Source organism: Acinonyx jubatus, chromosome B2 (genome assembly GCF_027475565.1).
Source record: "Acinonyx jubatus isolate Ajub_Pintada_27869175 chromosome B2, VMU_Ajub_asm_v1.0, whole genome shotgun sequence".
Lineage (NCBI taxonomy): Eukaryota > Metazoa > Chordata > Mammalia > Carnivora > Felidae > Acinonyx > Acinonyx jubatus.
In genome coordinates this window covers 21482501-21502159 of record NC_069385.1, presented here as the reverse complement: position 1 = coordinate 21502159, position 19659 = coordinate 21482501, and the positions used below count along the sequence as shown (strand labels likewise).

General features: G+C 39.3%; 1 protein-coding gene and 1 non-coding gene across 14 annotated transcripts in view; both read left to right on the top strand.

The window, feature by feature from the left end:
• Positions 1-19659, top strand: part of UTRN (utrophin) — a 511459-nt gene that overhangs the window by 383102 nt on the left and 108698 nt on the right. For all 13 annotated transcript variants that reach the window (XM_053222143.1, XM_053222139.1, XM_053222141.1 and 10 more), the window contains one exon: positions 14188-14317. In XM_053222143.1, coding sequence (XP_053078118.1) covers positions 14188-14317 — 130 coding nt within the window. The remainder of the gene's footprint in view (positions 1-14187; positions 14318-19659) is intronic.
• LOC113598951 (U6 spliceosomal RNA) lies at positions 1713-1819 on the top strand. Its single transcript, XR_003419717.1, has one exon. It is a non-coding gene; the product is annotated as a U6 spliceosomal RNA (small nuclear RNA).

Sequence of the window (19659 nt, the reverse complement as noted above, 5' to 3'; positions counted from 1 at the left end):
GCCCTTTTTTGCTGTCATACTATAATGACTTCAGATCCATATATGCTGATTTAGCTTTGAAAGCAAGTTGGGGGAAAAAAAAGTAAATTACATTGTAACAGATTCTCCTTATGTTTATATCATTTATTTTTTCTGCTTGTATTCTCCAATAAATGTTAAGTGTTTTGTTTTGTTTTGTTTTGTTTTGTTTTGTTTTAAACAAGAAACTAAGGAAGCCTGCTGTACCAGCAGTACTTTTATTTGTTAAGCTGAGATGCCTTGCGTCTAGGGCCGGCTTTGTGGATGTGTGTCTCATGCAATTACAGTCACATAAGCCTTCACTCCTAACAGGGCCCTGTACTTGGTTTAATCTCTGGTGCTGCCATCTTGAAATTCTTAGTAACATTTGAACAAGGGGCTCTGTGAATTATATAGTCAGACCTGCTGGCATCAAAAAAAAAACATCAATGTTTATGTTTTGACACACATAAAACAACACTTTTACAGTAATGAAAGCCTCTGAAAACTTAATTCACGCGTTCTTTTTCTCAAGTCAGTAAGCCATCCTGAGCTCCCACTCTCACTCACACACCCCTCATTGAAACTTACCCTGTCTCTGTGTGTTAGTGTCTGCTGCGATGTGACCAGAGGTCTATTTTCAGTCCTTCCTTTCCTGTCAACTCCCTATTGGTTCCTCTGTTCATTCTCTTTACTTGACTTCTAGAACACTACGCTGTGCAGATTCTCTTCTTACCTCACTGGCAGCTCCTTCTCAATCTCCTCTGCTGACCCCTTCTTCTTTTTCTCAGCTTCCTAAAAGTGGGATGCACCAGGAGCCAGGTCATGCCAACTCCTCTATTGCCATTCCTTCCTGAACTCATCGGGTCTCCTGGTTTTATATGCCATCTGTATGTCAGTCGCCACCAAATTCATATCTATTTACATGTCATGTCTACTTGGGAATCTAATAGACATCTCAAACTTAGTACATCCAAACTGAATTCCTGAACTTGCTGCTCAAAATCATTCTCCCTGATCTTCCCTCATTTCAATGGAAAGAACTCGATTCTGGTTGCTTACATAAAAACTAATAATCACCTTCAATCTTGTCTTTCTTTCATATTCCATCTGTTAGAAAATCCTGTTGGTTCCATGTTCAAAATATAAAACAGGAATCTGATTACCTCTTACTGCTATTAGGAGCTACAATTATTATTAGTCTCTGTTTATTCTCAGTACAGTGCCCAGCGTGTTCCTATTCCAATGAATCAAAACTCCACAGTGGCTTTCCATTTGATTCAGAATAAAAGTCACAGTCCTCAGAATGGTCTACAAGACCCTATGTGATGTGACCTGTCTCCTACTCACACCATGGTCACTTCATTCTTACTATTTTCTCTCTTAAACACTGGTTTCAGCCATACCAGCCTCTAGCTGTGCCTTTAGTTGAAGCATCATGCTGTCTTCTTCTTTTTTTTAAGTTTGTTTGTTTGTTTGTTTGTTTATTTATTTATTTTGAGAAAGAGAGAGCGCGCAAGCTGGGGAGGGGCAGAGAAAGAGAGGGAGAGAGAGAATCCCAAGCAAGTTCTGTGCTGTCAGCATGGAGCCTGACACCCGACTCAAACTCACAAACCGTGAGGTCATGACCTGAGCCAAATTCAAGAGTCCTGGTTGCTTAACCAACTGAACCACCCAGGTGCTCTAATAATGCCATTCTTTAAGAGATGTGATTTGTGCTTGCTTCGGCAGCACTTACACTAAAATTGGAATTATTGAAGATTGATGGGCATGGCCTCTGTGCAAGGATGATATGTAAATTCGTGAAATGTTCCATATTTTTTCAAAAAATTAAAAATAGAACTACCATATGATCCAGCAATTCCACTTCTGGGCATTTATCTGAAGAAAATGAAGACATCAGTTTGAAGACATATATGCACCCGTGTGTTTATTTCCAATATCCAAGATGTGGAAGTAACTTAAGTGTCTGTCAATAGACGAACAGATGAAGAAGATGTGCTATATATAGATAATATCACCCATTAAAAAAAGAATCAAATCTTGCTATTTGTGACAACATGGGTAGACCTGGAGGATATTATGCTAAGTGAAATAGGTCAGACAGAGAAAGACAAATACCATATGGTGTCACTTACATGTGGAGTCCTAAAAGCAAAACAAATGAATAAACGAAATGGAAACAGACTCATAAATACAGTAAACAAACTGTTGGTTCCCAGGGTAGGGAGGGGCTGGTAGATGGGTGAAACAGGTGAATGGTGTTAAGAGATACGAACTTGGAGTTAAAAAAACTTAGTGTCGTGAATATATAATATACAGCATAAGGAATACAGTCAATAATATTGTAATAGCTCTATATGATGACAAATGGTAACTAAACTTACCATGGGGATCATTTTGTAATGTATAAAAATACCAAATCACCACGATGGACACAGGATACCAATAGGATATTGTACGGCAATTATACTTCAGTAAAAAAAATAAAAATAAATAAAAGTAATAATTTGTTCAGTGATAAATGAACTAGATTCCATTTAGTATTCCTTTCTTAAATTTTAAGTTGTGAAAATATCATGACAGATTTTATAAAATAGAGAATAAAAAATTGACCTTAATTTTACTACTGTAATGCAACCATCTTCATTTGGGTGACTATTTCCTATTTCTAATAGGGCATATCGTCTTAATCCTGACTTTTTTGCTTGGGTATATATATCATGTCTATTTATTCATGTTGCTATGCCGTCATTATCACAGTAATTTTTCAAGGTTATGTAATGGTCCCTAGTGTAGCCATACCCTAGTGAGCCTAAATATTTTCCAGGTGTTAGACATTTAATTTGCTTTCAAATCTTTTTAATCATAAATAACTTTATAATGAAAACCTTTGTGTTTGTAGCTTTTTCTTGATCATTTTCCTAGGATATATTCTCAAAGGTGAAATTCTTGTTTCACACAATATGAACATAGTAATGATTCTTGATATATTGCCAACCTACTTTCCCGAGTGATTGAACCAATTTTCCGCCTCTAGCAATGTATGAAAGTGAAGTTTCACTGCACCCTTGCCTGTGATTTCTCATTTTTCCCCCTCTTTCCTGTGGACCTTGTATTATTAGCATTAAAGTGCTGGTATTCCATGCCAGTATGGGAGTTTAGAAAGCAGTTTTAGGATGTCAGATATCTGACTCCATTTCTCTCTCAAAGAGAAGAAAGAGAATTGGTTGGATGTGTTTGATTTAATTGTCCTTTGAAGGATTGGAAAAAAGATGTCCATTGTTAGACTAATCAGTTGGAGAAATTTCGTATTTATATTAAATTAGTGTATGTGTGGGTCGCCTGGGTGACTCAGTCGATTAAGCGGCTGACTTCAGCTCAGGTCATGATCTCACAGTCCGTGAATTCGAACCCTGCATCAGGCTCTGTGCTGGTAGCTCAGAGCCTAGAACCTGCTTCTGATTCTGATTCTGATTCTGATTCTCCCTCTCTGTCTCTGCCCCTCTCCTGCTTGCTCTCTGTCTCTGTCTGTCTCTCTCTCTCAAAAATAATAAACATTTAAAAAATTTAAATTAGCATATGTGATATCATTTGGCTAACTATTTTTGCCATCACAGAGCTTTACTTTGCTACTTTAGTCTGGAACAAATTGGTTCACAAAAAGTTATTACACTTCTAAAAATCTAAAGGGACATAAGAAGCTTGGAACCTAGTTTTATACTTTCCAAACTTTTTTGCCTAATCTTGGAGGATCACATAATTCCATTTTTCTCAGAATGAAATAATTGTTCCCTTAAGAGAGTTAAATTCACTTGTTCCTGCTAATGGAAGGTCGGGCACCCATCTCCATCATCCAAAGCTGTAGATAAAATAGCTAGAACTTTCCTTCACAAATTGCAGTGAATTGAAGCTGAGGGAAGAATTCTGTCTTAGAGAAGAGCTGAGAATGTTGGTAAAACTTTAGGTTAGCATCATTTTAAAAGTTAACTACTTATTCTACAACACTGAATAATTTTGAGATATGTTCACATTCACTGTCTCACCTGTGAAGTTAGTAAAATGAGAGGTTTTGTTATTAACATGCGGAGAAGTTTCAAGACAAACCCAAGGGCTCATGGTAGGTAAGGGCGTGCCTACATGGCGTGCACTGGATTGTCACACAGGCTTTTGGCTACTAATCTCTGCTTTTACTATACCGCTGAATGGTTTTTTAAATATCTCCTTATTCTTTCATACATAAATTCATTGAGGTCCTGCTTTACCCTCTAGGGAATAGATGTGTGCCTTCATAGAGGGCTCAGTCCGGTGTAGGAGTCAGGTCTGCAAAGAAGTCAGGACAGGCACGTGTGCTGAATGCTCCAGCAAAGCAGATGCCTGGAGCTGGAGAGGCTCAGAAGAGAGAGGCCTGGCCCTGCTGGGGAACCAGGTGTTGTTTATACTAATAGCGAGGATGGTATTGGTGCTGTGACGCTAAAGGGTCGGGGAGGACAACCCTTGGGAATCTCTTTGACCAATGAGGGCCAGTGAGAGCGCCAAGAAAGCACACAGATAGTGTGTCGAGAAATAACTTTTTCTTTGACGGGCTAAAGGAGATGACTCCTTCCCTCCTCAGTTGCTCAGAGCCATTCCATGCTGCTTTCTTTGCAGACCAGCTTCCTATGAACTACTCCCGTTTCCTGGGAGTTGCCTTCCTTGATTCTTTCTAGTCCACTTACTCCTTTTTTCATTCATTCATCCCACATATATACCAAGCGCCGAGATCTAAACAAGGAGAAGGAGCTTTTGAAGATTTGAAGCAAAAACTTTCTGGATTGCAAAGGGCATGAGGAGGGAACACTTGGCATATTCTAGGAACAGAAATGAAGACTTTGAGACTAGAAATTAGGGTATTTTTAGTAGTTGAGATTGGAGAGCAGGGAGGGTCCAGATCTTGGTAGGAAGTTTAGAATTCATTTGAAGCCACTGGAGGGTTTTAAGCAGGAGAACCAAAAGATCTGCTTTATCTGTAATTTTAGTATTATGGTCTAGAAAATTTTAGGAAAAGTGCATGTCAGTGAACTTTGGCACTTTTTATAGAGACAGTTTGGATTATGGCTTTAGATTAAGGAAAGGAGAGGGGCGCCCGGGTAGCTCAGTTGTTTGAGCAGCTGACCTTTGATTTTGGCTCAAGTCACATGATCTCACGGTTTGCGAGTTTGAGCCCCACATCATGCATTGTGCTCACAGCATGGAGCCTACTTAGGATTCTCTCTCAAAAATAAATAAACCAATTTGACAATAAATTATTTTTAATAAAAAAAATAAATTATTTAAAAAATAAAAAAGAAAGGAGAAGAGACAGTTGTTCCTTACAGAGGAAGGGGTGATACCAGGATTTAGTTCACACCCACATAGGTATGTCTCTTCTCCCCTTGTCTCAGTACAGAGTAACGAGTTGCCAATTTAGAACAGAAGCGGATGTCAGGATTCCTCTCCTTCTTCCAGAGTTCCTCAGACCTTATTTTCATATCAAGTGATTTTTAAGATCCTGCCCATGTCGGTGCTGCCAGAAGTAACTGATGTTACTCAGCCACTCCAGTGAGCCGATGCCATGTTCATGATGAAAATGAATAGCAGCTGATTGACTTGAGAGACTTTCAGACTTAAGGCACCCCAGTCACTTGTTTATGCAGACAGTCCCTGACATCACGATGGTGGACTTACAGTTTTTCGACTTTGTGATGGTGCAAAAGCCATAGGAATTCAGGAGAAACTATATTTCAAATTTTGAATTTGGATCTTTTCCTGGGCTATTGTTATGCAGGATGTCCCCTTCCATGATCCTTGGCAATCGTAGCCACAGCCCCCAGGCCACCATGCAGTCACAAAAGGGCCAAGGACGGATCCTGTTGACAACCATTCTGTTCCCATGCAACCATTCTGCTTTTCACTTTCAGTACAATGTTTAATAAATTACATGAGACAGCCAACTTTATTCTAAAATAGGCTTTGTATTAGATGATTTTGCCCAGTTGTAGGCTACTGTAGGTGTTCTGAGCACATTTAACGTATGATTTTTGGTAGATTAGGTATATTCAATGCAATTTTTTTAAATGTTTATCTTTGAGAGAGGGAGACACACAGAATCTGAAGTAGGCTCCAGGCCCCCAAGCTGTCAGCATAGAGCCAAACACAGGGCTCAAACTCATGAACCATGAGATCATGACCTGAGCCGAAAATTGGATGCTTAACTGACTGAGCCCCCCCGGGTGCCCCTCAGTGCATTTTTTGACTTACGATGTTTTGAACTTACAGTATCCAGACATAACCCCATCATAAGTGAAGGAAGATCTGTTCCTTCTCATCTCTTAATTTCCTTTCCTTCCCAATTATAGCAAGTGGAGAGAAGTGTTCCTAGACATTACAGGAGGATCATTGAGAATCTCTCTCTAGCATTGAAAGTTGAATAAGGAGCGATTTACCCTGTTGCCAGAAACTCCTAAGAATGCCAGTAAGTGGCCAAACAGCATGCTGAGTTTGAAAGGGGCCCAGAAATGATAGGAAAGGTGGACTCTGCTAAACAGGATGTTGGGCTGGGAGAAATTCTGTTGAGAATGAAAACACTGGTTTTAGTAGTTAAAGTCTGATATTTGAATCAGATCTTCATCAATCAGACATTCCAGGACTTCATTTAGCTTAAACGAGCATTCGGAAGCTGCTTCACAGGGAAAACCATGGAAGACTAGATTACTTCACCTGTTCATTCTGTTTCCTTGAATTGCTTTTCCCTTAATTACCTTGAATCTAATTCCGGTCTCTTTTTCAACACACAGTTCACATATTTTTGGAAAGGTTGCTTGTGCCTCCTTTACCTCCCTCCACCTTCTGTCTCTTTCCTCAGTGCCCTGTTTGTACTTCTCTCAAAGATTTGTGGCACGTCACACATGGTGATCAACATTCTCCTCTCTTCTGTCGACTGTAAGTTCCTGAAGGACTGGGATCATTGTGTATGAATTGCTGTCTACTCTTGTGTTTGGCATATTTCTTTCAGATTATCTGAATTTAATATCTTTTAAATTGTCTTTGTTGGTGGAAATCTTTGTTGGAAAACTCTGTCATACGCTCTTATGCCACCTTACGATGAGAGAGAAGTTGAACATTTTCTTATGGCCATGGGACATTGTGCTCTTCATTCATTACTTTTGACTTGGAGGTATTTGAGACCATATGTCCTCGTATTAAAAACTTCAGAGCATGGAACTTTTAAAAGACAGTTTGAAGGGCACCTGGGTGGCTCAGTTGGTTGAGCACCCAGCTTCAGCTTAGGTCATCGTCTTGCGGTCCGTGGGTTTGAGCCCTGCATCAGGCCGTGTGCTGACAGCTCAGAGCCTGGAGCCTGCTTCAGATTCTGTGTGTGTGTCTCTCTCTCTGCCCCTCCCCATCACGCTCTGTCTCTCTCTCTCTTCCCAAAAATAAGTAAACATTTAAAAAAATGATGAATAAAAGACAATACAGTTTCAGTTGTAGTTGTTGAAATGATTTTGTATCTTCCTCCTTCTTACAGCTGATCTGGTCTAGTGCTTACAGGCCGGAGCTTGATTTCACATGTGCTTGCCCAGAGTGGGGATTGAGGTCTTTGGACTATTAGAATGGAAAACGCATAAGCTTTGTGGTAAGGCTGTCACAGAGAGCATTCTTAGGTTAGTGGCCAGGCCTTGAGTCAGCAAGGTAACTAGATGTCTGCGGTATAAGAAATATGTAGTTACTAGGTGCCTTTCCTGTCAGCCACAAAGACTTACTTCCCTCTAACTTTCATGATAGGAAACATTTTTCCAGAAGCTATCACCCTCATCCTTTGTGGACCCGGCTCTGACGGTGCCGCCTGCTAAGCTGGGCAAGCACTTCCCTCAGGGCTTTTGCATTCGTAGTTCTCCCTGCCTCCTCTTTGGCCAGATAGTCTCATGGCTGGCTTCCTTGCTTCCTTCAGCTCTTTCTTCAAATATCACTGTCTTTGAGATGCCTTCCTACCCCAACCCTCCCTTTCCCCTTTATCCTGTGTGGTAGATTGTTACGACAGTGAATCATGATTCTGTATATCTTGGCCCCTCTGATGAGGATCATTGCTGTTCCCCTCACGAAGAAATGCATTGTATTTCCCCATTCTCTTGAGTCTGTGTGGGTCCTCAAGACTTGCTTCCAGCAATAGAATGGGGCCGAAGTGCAAATTCTAGAACTGCATTGTCTTATGTGGTAACCCTTAGCTATATGTGACCATTTATATTTAAGTTAAATCAATTATAACGAGATAAAATTTAGAATCCAGTTCTTCGATTATATTAGGCATATTTCAAGTACCACATGGTCGCAGGCAACCAGTGGTTACCGTATTGGACAGCATGGTTTTGTAACATTGTTATCATTGCTGAAATGTTCTAGAGGGCAGAGCTGCTCTAGAGCCTATGTCTTAAGAGATCTTGCAGCTTTCACTCCGCTCTTTGGGAGCACTAGTTACCAGGCTTTGGAGGAGCCCTGTCCAACCTACTGTGCATTTAGAGGACCACACAGAGGGAAACTGAGGTATGCCAGCCAGTAGCCCACAATAATTTCCGGACATGTGAATGAGCTCGTCTTGGACTCACAACCCCAGTTAAACCACAGATGACTATAGCCACAGGAGTAATCTTTGGTGGCACCAGCAGAAGACCTGATCAAATTGCCAATCCAAAGAATCATGAAAAATAAGTTGTCATTGTTTTAAGACAATGCGTTTCAGACGGATTTGATACACACTAGTAATAACAGACTCAACCTTCGATGTAATGACTGCAATAGTTTGGAAACTTTGTCCTATGCAGTTAGTTACCTCATGGATCAGGTTGTGGGCAAAAAAGGGAAGATGGAGTGAGCCCATACCACCCCTTTCAGTGAACTCTGTTACTTGTTTATCCAGGGAGAAAAGAAAATATTTGCTATTAATTAAACAATGATCACAATAAAGTAAAATACTTAGTAGTTACTAGCTGATAATTAGATGATAGGAAGGGCTGGCTCAATCTGTGGAGCATAAGACTCTTGATATCGAGGTTGTAATTTCAAGCCTCATGTTGGATGTAGACATTTACTTAATAAAATCTTTAAAAAAGTACTTCTGATAATTAGGCGATAGGCAAAAACTAACCTTGCCTCAAAAAATTATTTGGTCAAATCCAGAGCGAAATGGAATCCAGTAGTTATTCCAATTTAGAATAATCGCATGTGGGAGACTTCGTTATATTTTGCTCTTCTGTGTTGTGGAATCCTACCAGGTATTTAATCTGAAAGCAGGTCTTCCTTTATTCCTTATTCCCTAAGCAGTTATTGAGTACTTCCTACATATGTCTAGGCAAGCACTGAAGAGAATTTCTAGTGATTAAGATGTGAGCCTTACCCTAGAAGAACTGACAATGTAATGGAGGGGACAGATGCATGGTGACAATATATCAGCATGAGCTGTGTTAGAGAAGTAGGAAGTGCTCCAGAAACTCTGAGAGTGGGAGCATACTGAACATACACAATGAGCTATTACTTTGCAGATGTGGGGCGGGGGGAGAGGATAGAAATAAACACATTACCTAGGGAACTTTTGTGGGAGAAAGAACAGAATTATTATTTTAATAATAACTTTATTGAGATATTATTCACATAGTATAAAATTCAAATGAACAGTTCAGTAGCTGTTAGTGTATTCACAGGATGGTATAACCATCATCACTGTCTCAATTTAGAACATTATCCCCAAGAGACACCCCATACCCATGACCAGTCACTCCCCCACTCTTCTCCCAACTGTCCAGCACTAAGCAACCACTGTTCTACTTTCTGTCTCTATACGCTTACCTATTTGGACATTCATAGTAATGGGCTTCTGTGCCTTGCTTCTTTCACTTAGCATAACATTTTCAAAGTTCATCCATGTTGTAGCATGTGTCAGTATATCATTCATCTTTATTGCTGAAGAAGATTTTCATTTTTTGGATATACAGCATTGTGTTTATCTGGTCGCCAGTTGATGTTTGGGCTGTGTTGACGATTTTGGCTATTACGAATAATATTGCTGTGAACATCCATGTACGAATTTTTATGTAGACTTAAACTTTCAGTCCTCTTGGGCATATACCTAGAAGTGGACTTGCTGGGTCATATAGTAACCCTTTGTTAAACGTTTGAAGGAACCGCCAAATTGTTTTTCAAAGTGGCTGCACCATTTTATCATTCCACCAGCAGTATGTCAGGGTTCCAACCTCTTCACATCTTTGCCAATCCTTGTTATTGTCTGAGAACAGAATTGTTTTGAATGAAAATATAAAGTCATTAAGACAGAAAAATTCCTATCAGATTATGCTATACTCATTTAAGGCAGCCTACATAGAAGTTATGTGATATTAGAACCTACAGCTGAATGCCACTTTGTAGCTCTGTATACAAAACAACTCTGTTGGAGTCTAATTATCTTATCATTAATGTTCACCAGGTGGTTAGGAAATGCTGGTTTTCTTTTATGTCTAAGTGAGAGGTAAAAGGTGGTGAAATGATTATATGTACAATACTGTTCCAAAGTTAAACCCATTTCTGACATGCAATTAAATATAATTGAAATAGGACAAATTGAATAGCAAAATTAAATTTGCAAAATATTGTGTGAACAGATATTATTAAATGTATGCTCTTTAGGGTCTTTGGTTGGTGACTTGGTATTGGGGCTTGAGCCCCACATTTTTCCTTACTTGGCATGATTCCCACCTGCCCGCACTTGCCTCTTCTACTCCCCTACCTTGGCATGTCAAAGGAGTTCACGAGACATTCCCCTGCCAACGCCCTATGCAGAGAGGGTGTTTCAAAAAGTGCTGAAGTTTAATGTGGCTAGGAAGGAAAATAGATTCTCCACCTCAGGAGGGGGCTTTCTCAGACTCAGATTTGTTTTTCGTGAATCTAGGAGACTTGACTATGATATCGTAAAAACCAGAAATGTAAATATGACAGTCATTACCCCACCACCACCACCACCTTGTCCAGCTCTTCACTGGCTTCCCAGTGCCCATTATTGGTTGTCTTCGATGCTTAGTGAGGACATCATACAGTGGTTTTTGTGACCTGATACCTGCTGGGCTCTTCAGCACTTAGTGTTTGTAGTTCCCTAAGTACACACACTGACATACTCCTTTATTCTTCTACCAGCATTTAGTTTCCTCTTTTGAAAGTACTCTTGTCTCTCTTGTCTCTCTTTCCTCCACCAGGAAGCAATTCTAAGCCCCCTAGCTCTACTAGGTCCCAAAACACTGATGCGGGTGCTTTGTTTACCACAGTGAAAAACGAAAACCAACCAAACAAACAAAAACCCAGAAAATGTCCTTGGACTTGTGGAGCTTATACTTTCTTTGAGAGAAACAGACAATAGACAATAGTCATACTAACTAAATACCTACCTTGCATAGTAGAAGATGTTGGGAAATGTAGCAGAGGGGAGAGTTGGAATTCTACATTAAATAGCATGGGTGGGTGGGCCTCACTGAGAAGGCCTCTTGGGATAAGGAATATGCTGTGTGGATACCTGGAGAAAGAGCCTTCTGGGCAGAGTAAACAGCCAGCCAGTGAAATTGCCTGTCATGACGTCATCTGTGTTAGAGTGATAAAAGTCCAGCTATCAAGGAAGTTGACAGGCTAGTTTTCCCAAGTATCCTTCCTGTAGACAAACATGTATTTCCATTCAGAGGTTTGAAAATCTAAAAATAGTTCTAACCCAGATCTCTCCTATGCCATTTCCCCTCACCACACTCCTCAATGCACATTTTGTGGACTAATAATAATCCAGAACTCCCAGCTGGGCCCTGCTGCACACCTAAGTCATATGGATCCTATTATATTCTTTTTCCACCATGAGATCAGGATTCACCCTCTGTGAAATATGTGCCCCTAATCATTTTATGTTTCCAGAGGACCGGGTCTGCTTCTGTCCTCCATTCTCTGAGTCACATTCCTTTACGTTCTGTCCTCTCTCAGGTTTTAATTCCCCTCCACATCATCACCCAGTTGGTGTTCCCCGGTTTCTCTTTAGTGCCACGTCTGTAAAGACTGCCTGTGAATCCTCATCCTATTTGCTCAACCGGAAGGAGGAAGTGTTCCAGCTCCTTCAGCTTCCCCGTTAGCAGCTTGCCCTAAATAGGGTCATGTCTGGGACTTCACTTCCCAAAAGAAGAAACCTAGCAGAGCCCTTGCACATTATTGTAAGAATCTTTACCTCTCCCAAATTTACTGGTTAGATTGGGGCTTGGGGAATAAATACTCTTGATCACTAAAATTTTTATAAATCTGATACATTACCCACTGTTTTTCAGTGCTGTCTTTTCATCAACATGTTCTTTCATACCATTATTTCATATTTTATATTTCCAGGTGCTTCAGGAAGTAAATACTAGGAGTACTTTCATTTATCTGGAGCTTCTTGTTATAACACAGTAATCTAAATTTAAAGAAAAAGCTCAAAACCCGGAAATGTGTACAGATATTTCTGCATTAAAATGTGTTTTCCCCCATTTCTCTTCTGTCTCTTTTATTTCCACATATCAGAAACTTTAATGTCAGAAGATTGTCTTGTTTGTCTTGAATGTCACATCTTGGGACTCCTTCACAAGCTGCATTTCTTAATAGAAACAGTGAAAGCTCTGTCACATAGTCATTTAATGCCCCTCGATGCTAGCGGATGTGGGGATTTATTGACCTGTGCTTGCTTCACAGTCTGTCTTTGGTTATATGGATGCTGTGTAAATGTATCTACGGGTTTTAGAGCAAGTTTTAATTCATCCTATATCCTGTGCATTATTACTGTGTCTAAATCGCGGGTGGGTGCTCTTTTGTTGTTGTTCACTCTCTCCTTTTCAATTAAATTTTTGGTCAAGATAATAATTGTAAATAGTTTAAAAGTCTAATAGCATTTACAGTGCTTATCACAAAATCCAACATTCTGTCACTCATCTCTCCTCACCCTTGCCCACCAGTGACGTTCTCTTTCAAACTCATCACTGGTGTTTTTCTGGTGTTTAGCTCTGGTTTTTCACATCAGATGATTATTCTGGGTTTCTAGATTTTTTTTTCTTTCATCTCTTGTGGACGATGAGGATTTAGCCTGCAAATACCCTGTCATCCCAACATATGTCAAATGCCATTTAAAAAAGGCAGTTGTGTTCAGAAGCCAAAATTTTACTGATTCTAAAATAGTAGTACAATGCAGTATTTTAGAAAATGAAAGCAGAGTTTTAATAATGCATTGTCAGGGAACTGCACTAAAAGCAAAATATTATTAGAGCCACTAGGTGTTTCTGTGTATAATTTTAAGAGGATAACAATAATATTAGAAACAATTTTGATTTAGCTGTAGCATTCAGATAGTACGTGAGAAAATCTTCATTTCCTCTTACCTTGCAATAGTCAGTGAGTGAGCTTTGTTTTTAAACTCTAGTCACTTTGAGTCTTAATCACCAAACATTTTATGGGAGCAGAGGTGAAAGTTTAACCCTACTTAAAAGAACAAGAGTACTAAAGGCAGACTTCTGAGAATCATAAATTTGCATGAAAAACTTCACAAGGGAAAAATCATAATTGCCTCAGCGTGAGAGATGGAACGTATTTGAAGATAATTGGAGACTGTCTTTTATGTGTTCTCTTTGGTTTAGTTTTGATTTCATGTACTTTAATTTGTTTCTATCTCTTAGTTTTTTTCTTTAATATATTCTAAAGAATGTAAAGCACTTCTGAGGATCTCATTACTACTTGTGAAATTGCCTTCTTCAGTACCATTGGATGTAATTTTTTTTGTCAGTCTTACAAGAAAAAGGTATCTTTGAACAGGCTGTTCTAGTTTAGCAATCTGACAGTAGTGATAACCCTAAAAGTGCATTTTGTGTAAGTTCAAATATACTGTAACAATTTCTCTTAGGTGAATGTTGTAAAGATTCTTGTTTTGCATATTTAAGTCCTGTCATGTTTTTGCTTTTATATATATTTCATCATTAGTGCGTGTAAAAATTGTATTTTCACTTCTAACTTTGCTTAAATGGTTATGAGTCATTCTGTCATTCCCTTGATAAGTATGATCAGAAGTAGTTTCATTGGAGATGTTCCATTACTTGGTGAACACAGTAGTTACAAATTCAACTTTTGCTTCTCTTTGCAAAGGCCCTGAGACGTGAGTTAAAGGAGAAAGAGTATTCTGTCTTGAATGCAATAGACCAAGCTCGAGTTTTCCTGGCTGATCAGCCAATTGAGGCCCCTGAAGAACCAAGAAGAAACCTACAATCAAAAACAGGTGAGATTGGTTTCTTTCATACATCATGAAACACATGTGAGGAGAACAAAAACCTGAAATAAAGTAGGAGATTTTCTTACAGTATTTCAGCATCTAATAGTAAAATTTTACCTCTGAGTGTTAGTTTAATCAAATATGTCATTATTTAACAAATACCTAGATTTTTAAATTAAAAATGAAATGGCTGTATAATTCATATCCTTATTTTAAAAGGACATTAACTGCAGAAGAATGGATTTAGGAAAAGGCATCCTGTAACTAACAATAATTTCTTGGAGAAAGAAAAATTTACATTTCTTATATTTAAGCAAATTGATAACTTTAAGCAAAGTGATAATTATAAGTGGAAGAGTGGTATTTAAAATACAATATATATAAATATTGAAATACCCACAAAGATTTTTTTAAACTTCTAGTTTTCCAGATAACTTTTTAAAATAAGACACTAAAGCACCTTTCTTTTACAAGCAGACAATAGAGTTTATTTAAATTAAAATCAACCCATTTATGTACTATTTATGCACTTTGACTTAAAGTTGAAACAGTAACTAACTCATTAGCAAATAGCAGTCAATCACACAGTAAATTTAAGAGATGAATTTTGGGTCCAACATAGATCTTCATTATGATTTTTCACTGTTGTCAATAAAAGCATTCTGATGCGTTTTTAAAACAAGCATACCATTCAGACTATTTAAAAAATTAAAAAAATATATTTTAGAGAGAGGGAGAGCACAAGTGAGGGAGAGGGATAGAGGGAGAGAGAGACTCTTAAGCAGGCTCCATGCTCAGCCCGGAGCCCGACATGGGGCTCGATCCCATGACCCTGGGATCATGACCTGAACTGAAATCAAGAGTTGAATGTTCAACCACCTGAGCCACCCAGGCACCCCTGAAAATATTTTTTCGTCCCTCACTTCACATAGTGTAGGCAGATCTGAAAGACTTCTTCATGCTGTGTCCCACAGCATAATTCATGAGCATTTATTACTTGTAAGGAAAGTACAGGTGGAAAATGCTTTTTTTGACTGTAGCCAAACTGGATCAGATATTTGGACAAGCAGCCATTTTCCTCCTCACCCTTTCTCAGAGTAGGGTCTGAGGAATTTCAGTGTGAATAAATTTCCCATCAAGATCATGATGTTCCTTTCACTCATATGCAGAATTTGAGAAACTTAACAGATGACCGTAGGGGAAGGGAAGGAAAAATAAGATACAAACAAAGAGGGAGGCAAACCATAAAAGACTCTTAAATACAGAGAACAAACTGAGGGTTGATGAGGGTGGGGGGTTAGGAGGGTGGGGAAAATGGGTGATGGGCATTAAGGAGGGCACTTGTTGGGATGAGCACTGGCTGTCGTATGTAAGTGATGAATCATGGGAATCTACTCCTGCAGCCAGGCTATAGTATGTTAGCTAATTTGACAATTAAAAAAACGTCATGATGTTCTTTGCCCTTTAAGCCTAGTTTTATATGTATGTCTGTGTACACACATACACACACACACACGCACACACACACAGCATACCTATATTTTCTAGCATTCATTTTTAAAAGTTTTTAAAAAGTGTTTATTTTTGAGAGAAAGAGAGAGAACACAAGCAGGGGAGGGGCAGAGAGAGAGAGAGAGAGAGAGGGAGAGGGAGAGAGGGAGAGGGAGAATCCCAAGCAGGCTCCACGCTGGCAGCACGGAGCCCCATACAGGGCTCGAACCCACAACTGTGAGATCATGACTAGAGCCAAAATCAAGATTTGGACGTTCAACCGACAGCCACTCAGGCGCCCCTTCTAGCATTCATTTTTATTTTCTGCTGGTAGCATCATTGTCTTTCCAGTCAGCCTACTGGGGACTTAAGCCATTGCTGGGCCTCCACTTCCAACAAACCCGTCAGTGTGCAAATCCCTGTAATTGTTACATCTCACTTTGAAGAAGTATTCCTTCTGAGTACTCTGTTGTATATGTATCACACACACACACACACACACACACACACACACACAACATGCACACACACACATAGTAGGTGCTTACTGCACAGTTGCTGAATGAAGGCATGCATGCATGTGCCGAGCACCTGTGGGGATGCTTGGGCCTTGAGGAGGTTCAGGGAAGAGGGAGGACCACCTGGGGCAGGATCGTCACAATCAGCGTTCCCCAGTGAGGAACAGAGTGGCTTTGCCTGGGCAGCTGGTAGGAGTGGGGAGCTTGTCCGTGTTGTCTGGTGCAGATTACAGAGGACCTGGAAAGTCGGACAGAACATTTCAACTTAACACAACAAGAAAAAAGGCACCATTAACAATTGTTGTTAAGCTTGGAAGAAAAAATAAGTTCACTTGTCTCACTTTTTCCAATTTAAAGTCCACCTTAAACCTGCTTTTCTTGTCCTTGTTTCCCTAGAACTTTCCAGAGAATAGAGGAAATGTTTTTGTAATAAACTGCTTCATAGCAATAAAAAAAATGTTATCATATCACTAAAGCTTCACTTTACTATAAATTTTCCTTCTCAGTGGTTAGTTAGTCTAAAGGATAAGATAATATTGCTTTTTTGAGTTCTTATTTTGCTGATACATTTGGGATGTTGCCAAGCCCCATGTCCAATACTATACTGGGGGCAAGAGAAAGAGTCATCAATTTAACTTTATGATTTTCTTGTGATTTGGTTTTTTATGATTAGCAACTTTTATACTTTCTTTCCCATTATTGTTTTCTGCAGTGCTAGCTGATGTTACCTGCTGGTAAAAGTAAATGAAAGAAAATTATCCAAAATAGCTTTTATACTTTTGTTGTTCACCATGAATTAGATAGAGCTGCTATCAGAAATAGCATTTGAACATTAGTTGTCTTGTGTGATGCTACCTGGAGTACTCCCTGTTGGAGGGGTAGAGCAGGGAAGATAGAAAGATTTTTTATTCTATTTAATATGCTGTGTGTACCGTGCCATTGGGACACTCCAAAATGAACCCATCTCTTTACTTTTCAGTAACTGGTTCAGAAAATACTTCTCTGCATGATTTTTCTTTTCTAAATGCCTTTTCTTCTTCCAGTTCTTTTTTTTTTCCTTTTTTTTTCTATTGTCAATTATCTTACAGTGGTGTGTGTGTGGGGGGGGGTAACCCGTGGTGTTTTACTTGGGTGCTGTGTATCACAGGTATGAGTTGTTCTCAGGCTTCTGTCCTATTAATTGATAAATGCTATTAAAAAGAAGCAAAGTAATTATTTCAACTAAATGATAAGTTGCTGATAAAGAGTCTCATCAGGTATGCTCTGCTAGATATTTCCATTCTTTCCCCAGTTTTTTGGGGATACAAGTGACATATAACATTCTGTGAGTTTAAGGTGTACAACATAATGATTAGATGTATGTGTATATTGTGAAACAGTCACCACAATAAGTCTAGCTAATATCCATCACCACACACAGTTACAAATTGTATTCCCTTGTTATGAGAACTTTCAAGATCTACTCTCTCATCATCTTTCAAGGATGTATATTTAAAATATTTAAAGATCACTGTTAATGTTACTTGCCTTACCTTAAGCCCTTGCCATTTTTTTGTTAGGACTATTGTTACTTCTTTTTTGTTTTTAAACATTTATTTATTTTTTAGAGAGAAAGGGAAGAGACAGTGCTTGTTCATGTGGGGGAGGGACAGAGAGAGACAAGGACCGAGAGTCCCAACTGGGCTCTGCAGAGAGCCTGATGCGGGGTTTGAACTCACGAACTGTGAGATCATGACCTGAGTCAAAGTCATGTGCCCAACCGCCTGAGCCACCCAGGTGCCTCTCTTGTTAGTTCTTTCTTAATTGTTATCTCTGCATCAACATAGACACTACAGTGATATATCTGAAACTCAGAACTGGCATTTGCTCCCCTGGTTTAAAAACCACCAGTAGCTCCTGTGATAACATCTGAGCTCCTTCACTGGGCCCACAAGGCTGGACAGGGATTTGGCCTGTTTTCCCGTGTGGCAGTGTCTTATCTCTCTCTCTGCCTCCAAACTGATGTCCATTTGCCACCAAACTACTAGTGATGTGCTGCAGGCAATGGTTTTCCTTGTCTTTATCCTGTGGCTTACTGTCCTGTTTTGGTTTTGTGTGTGTGTGTGTGTGTGTGTGTGTGTGTGTGTGTGTGTGTGTGTGTGTGTTTTCTGTGTGTGGGTCTGTCTTACCTGAATTCTGACTCCTTCCTTGTTTGCACACTCAGCCCCTGCTCATCCTCTCCCAGCCAGTGAAGGCTCAGTGTCTTTCGGGGTCCTTTTCTCTCAGCTCTCTTCCATGCCTCCCTAGAGGGTCTCTCCGGGGTCTCTCTGACTGTGTTACCGGTATCTGTGTCCAGAGCTCAGCCCTCCCTGTACTTAGCGACCTTTCTCACTTACTGAGAATCTGACTATGCAAAATTATCTGAGCAACCAAGATAGATATTATATAGCAAATGCAGTGAAGATCCTTAGTTTTACTCACGGAAAAGCTGCTCTCTCAGAGGTATTAGCTCTTACTTTAGACGCTGTTGTAACTAGTTTCACTTGTTTCCCAGTGAATCGTGGGCATGTGGTAAATGGAAAGGACAGGACACGGAAAAGGGTGACCGTGAGCAATGATTGCCGGCAGTGACAGCAATGAGGAGAAAGAAATTATAAAAAGGATAATATGACACTTCTAAACTAATGCAAAACAGAGTAGTCTTTGGGGCTTTTTACAATAAAAGAAAAACTGAAGCTATGAATTATGGTCTATTCATTTTTGAAGACAGAATGTAAATCAGTTAAGAGAAGGCATAGGAATTTATGCTCTGTTTTAGTTTATTTCCTTTTAAAATGGCAACCGTAAAAATACAGAGCTGAAGAGGTAGAGTGTGGCTGTCTGGAACACTGACTGCCCAGAATAACTCATTCCCCTTATACATGGTTATTAGGTGAATATAATTTTAATTGAACTAGAATCATCTGAATAATTAAAGAAATTTTACAAAGTTCACAACTTTGTCAGTATCCCTTTGTCTGGTTTGAACAATATGGAACTGTTTAATTTGATTTCATCTGTATCGTGTCAATACAGTAATTTTCCTTTTAACACAATCGAATTGTTTTTCATTTGATTTTAGTCACCTGGTTTATATCTGTTAAAAGGTCGAATAAGACAGTAAATGTCTTGTTGTCCTTTGTATTGTTCTTTGTACTTCTAAACCACTTTTGTATTCTCCTAACTATCCCAATAAGTCAGGCAGATAGAGCAGCACACCTTTTCTTTCTTTCTTTCTTTTCTTTCTTTCTTTCTTTCTTTCTTTCTTTCTTTCTTTCTTTCCTTTTGTCTTTCTTTCTCTTTCTTCTTTCCTTCCTTCCT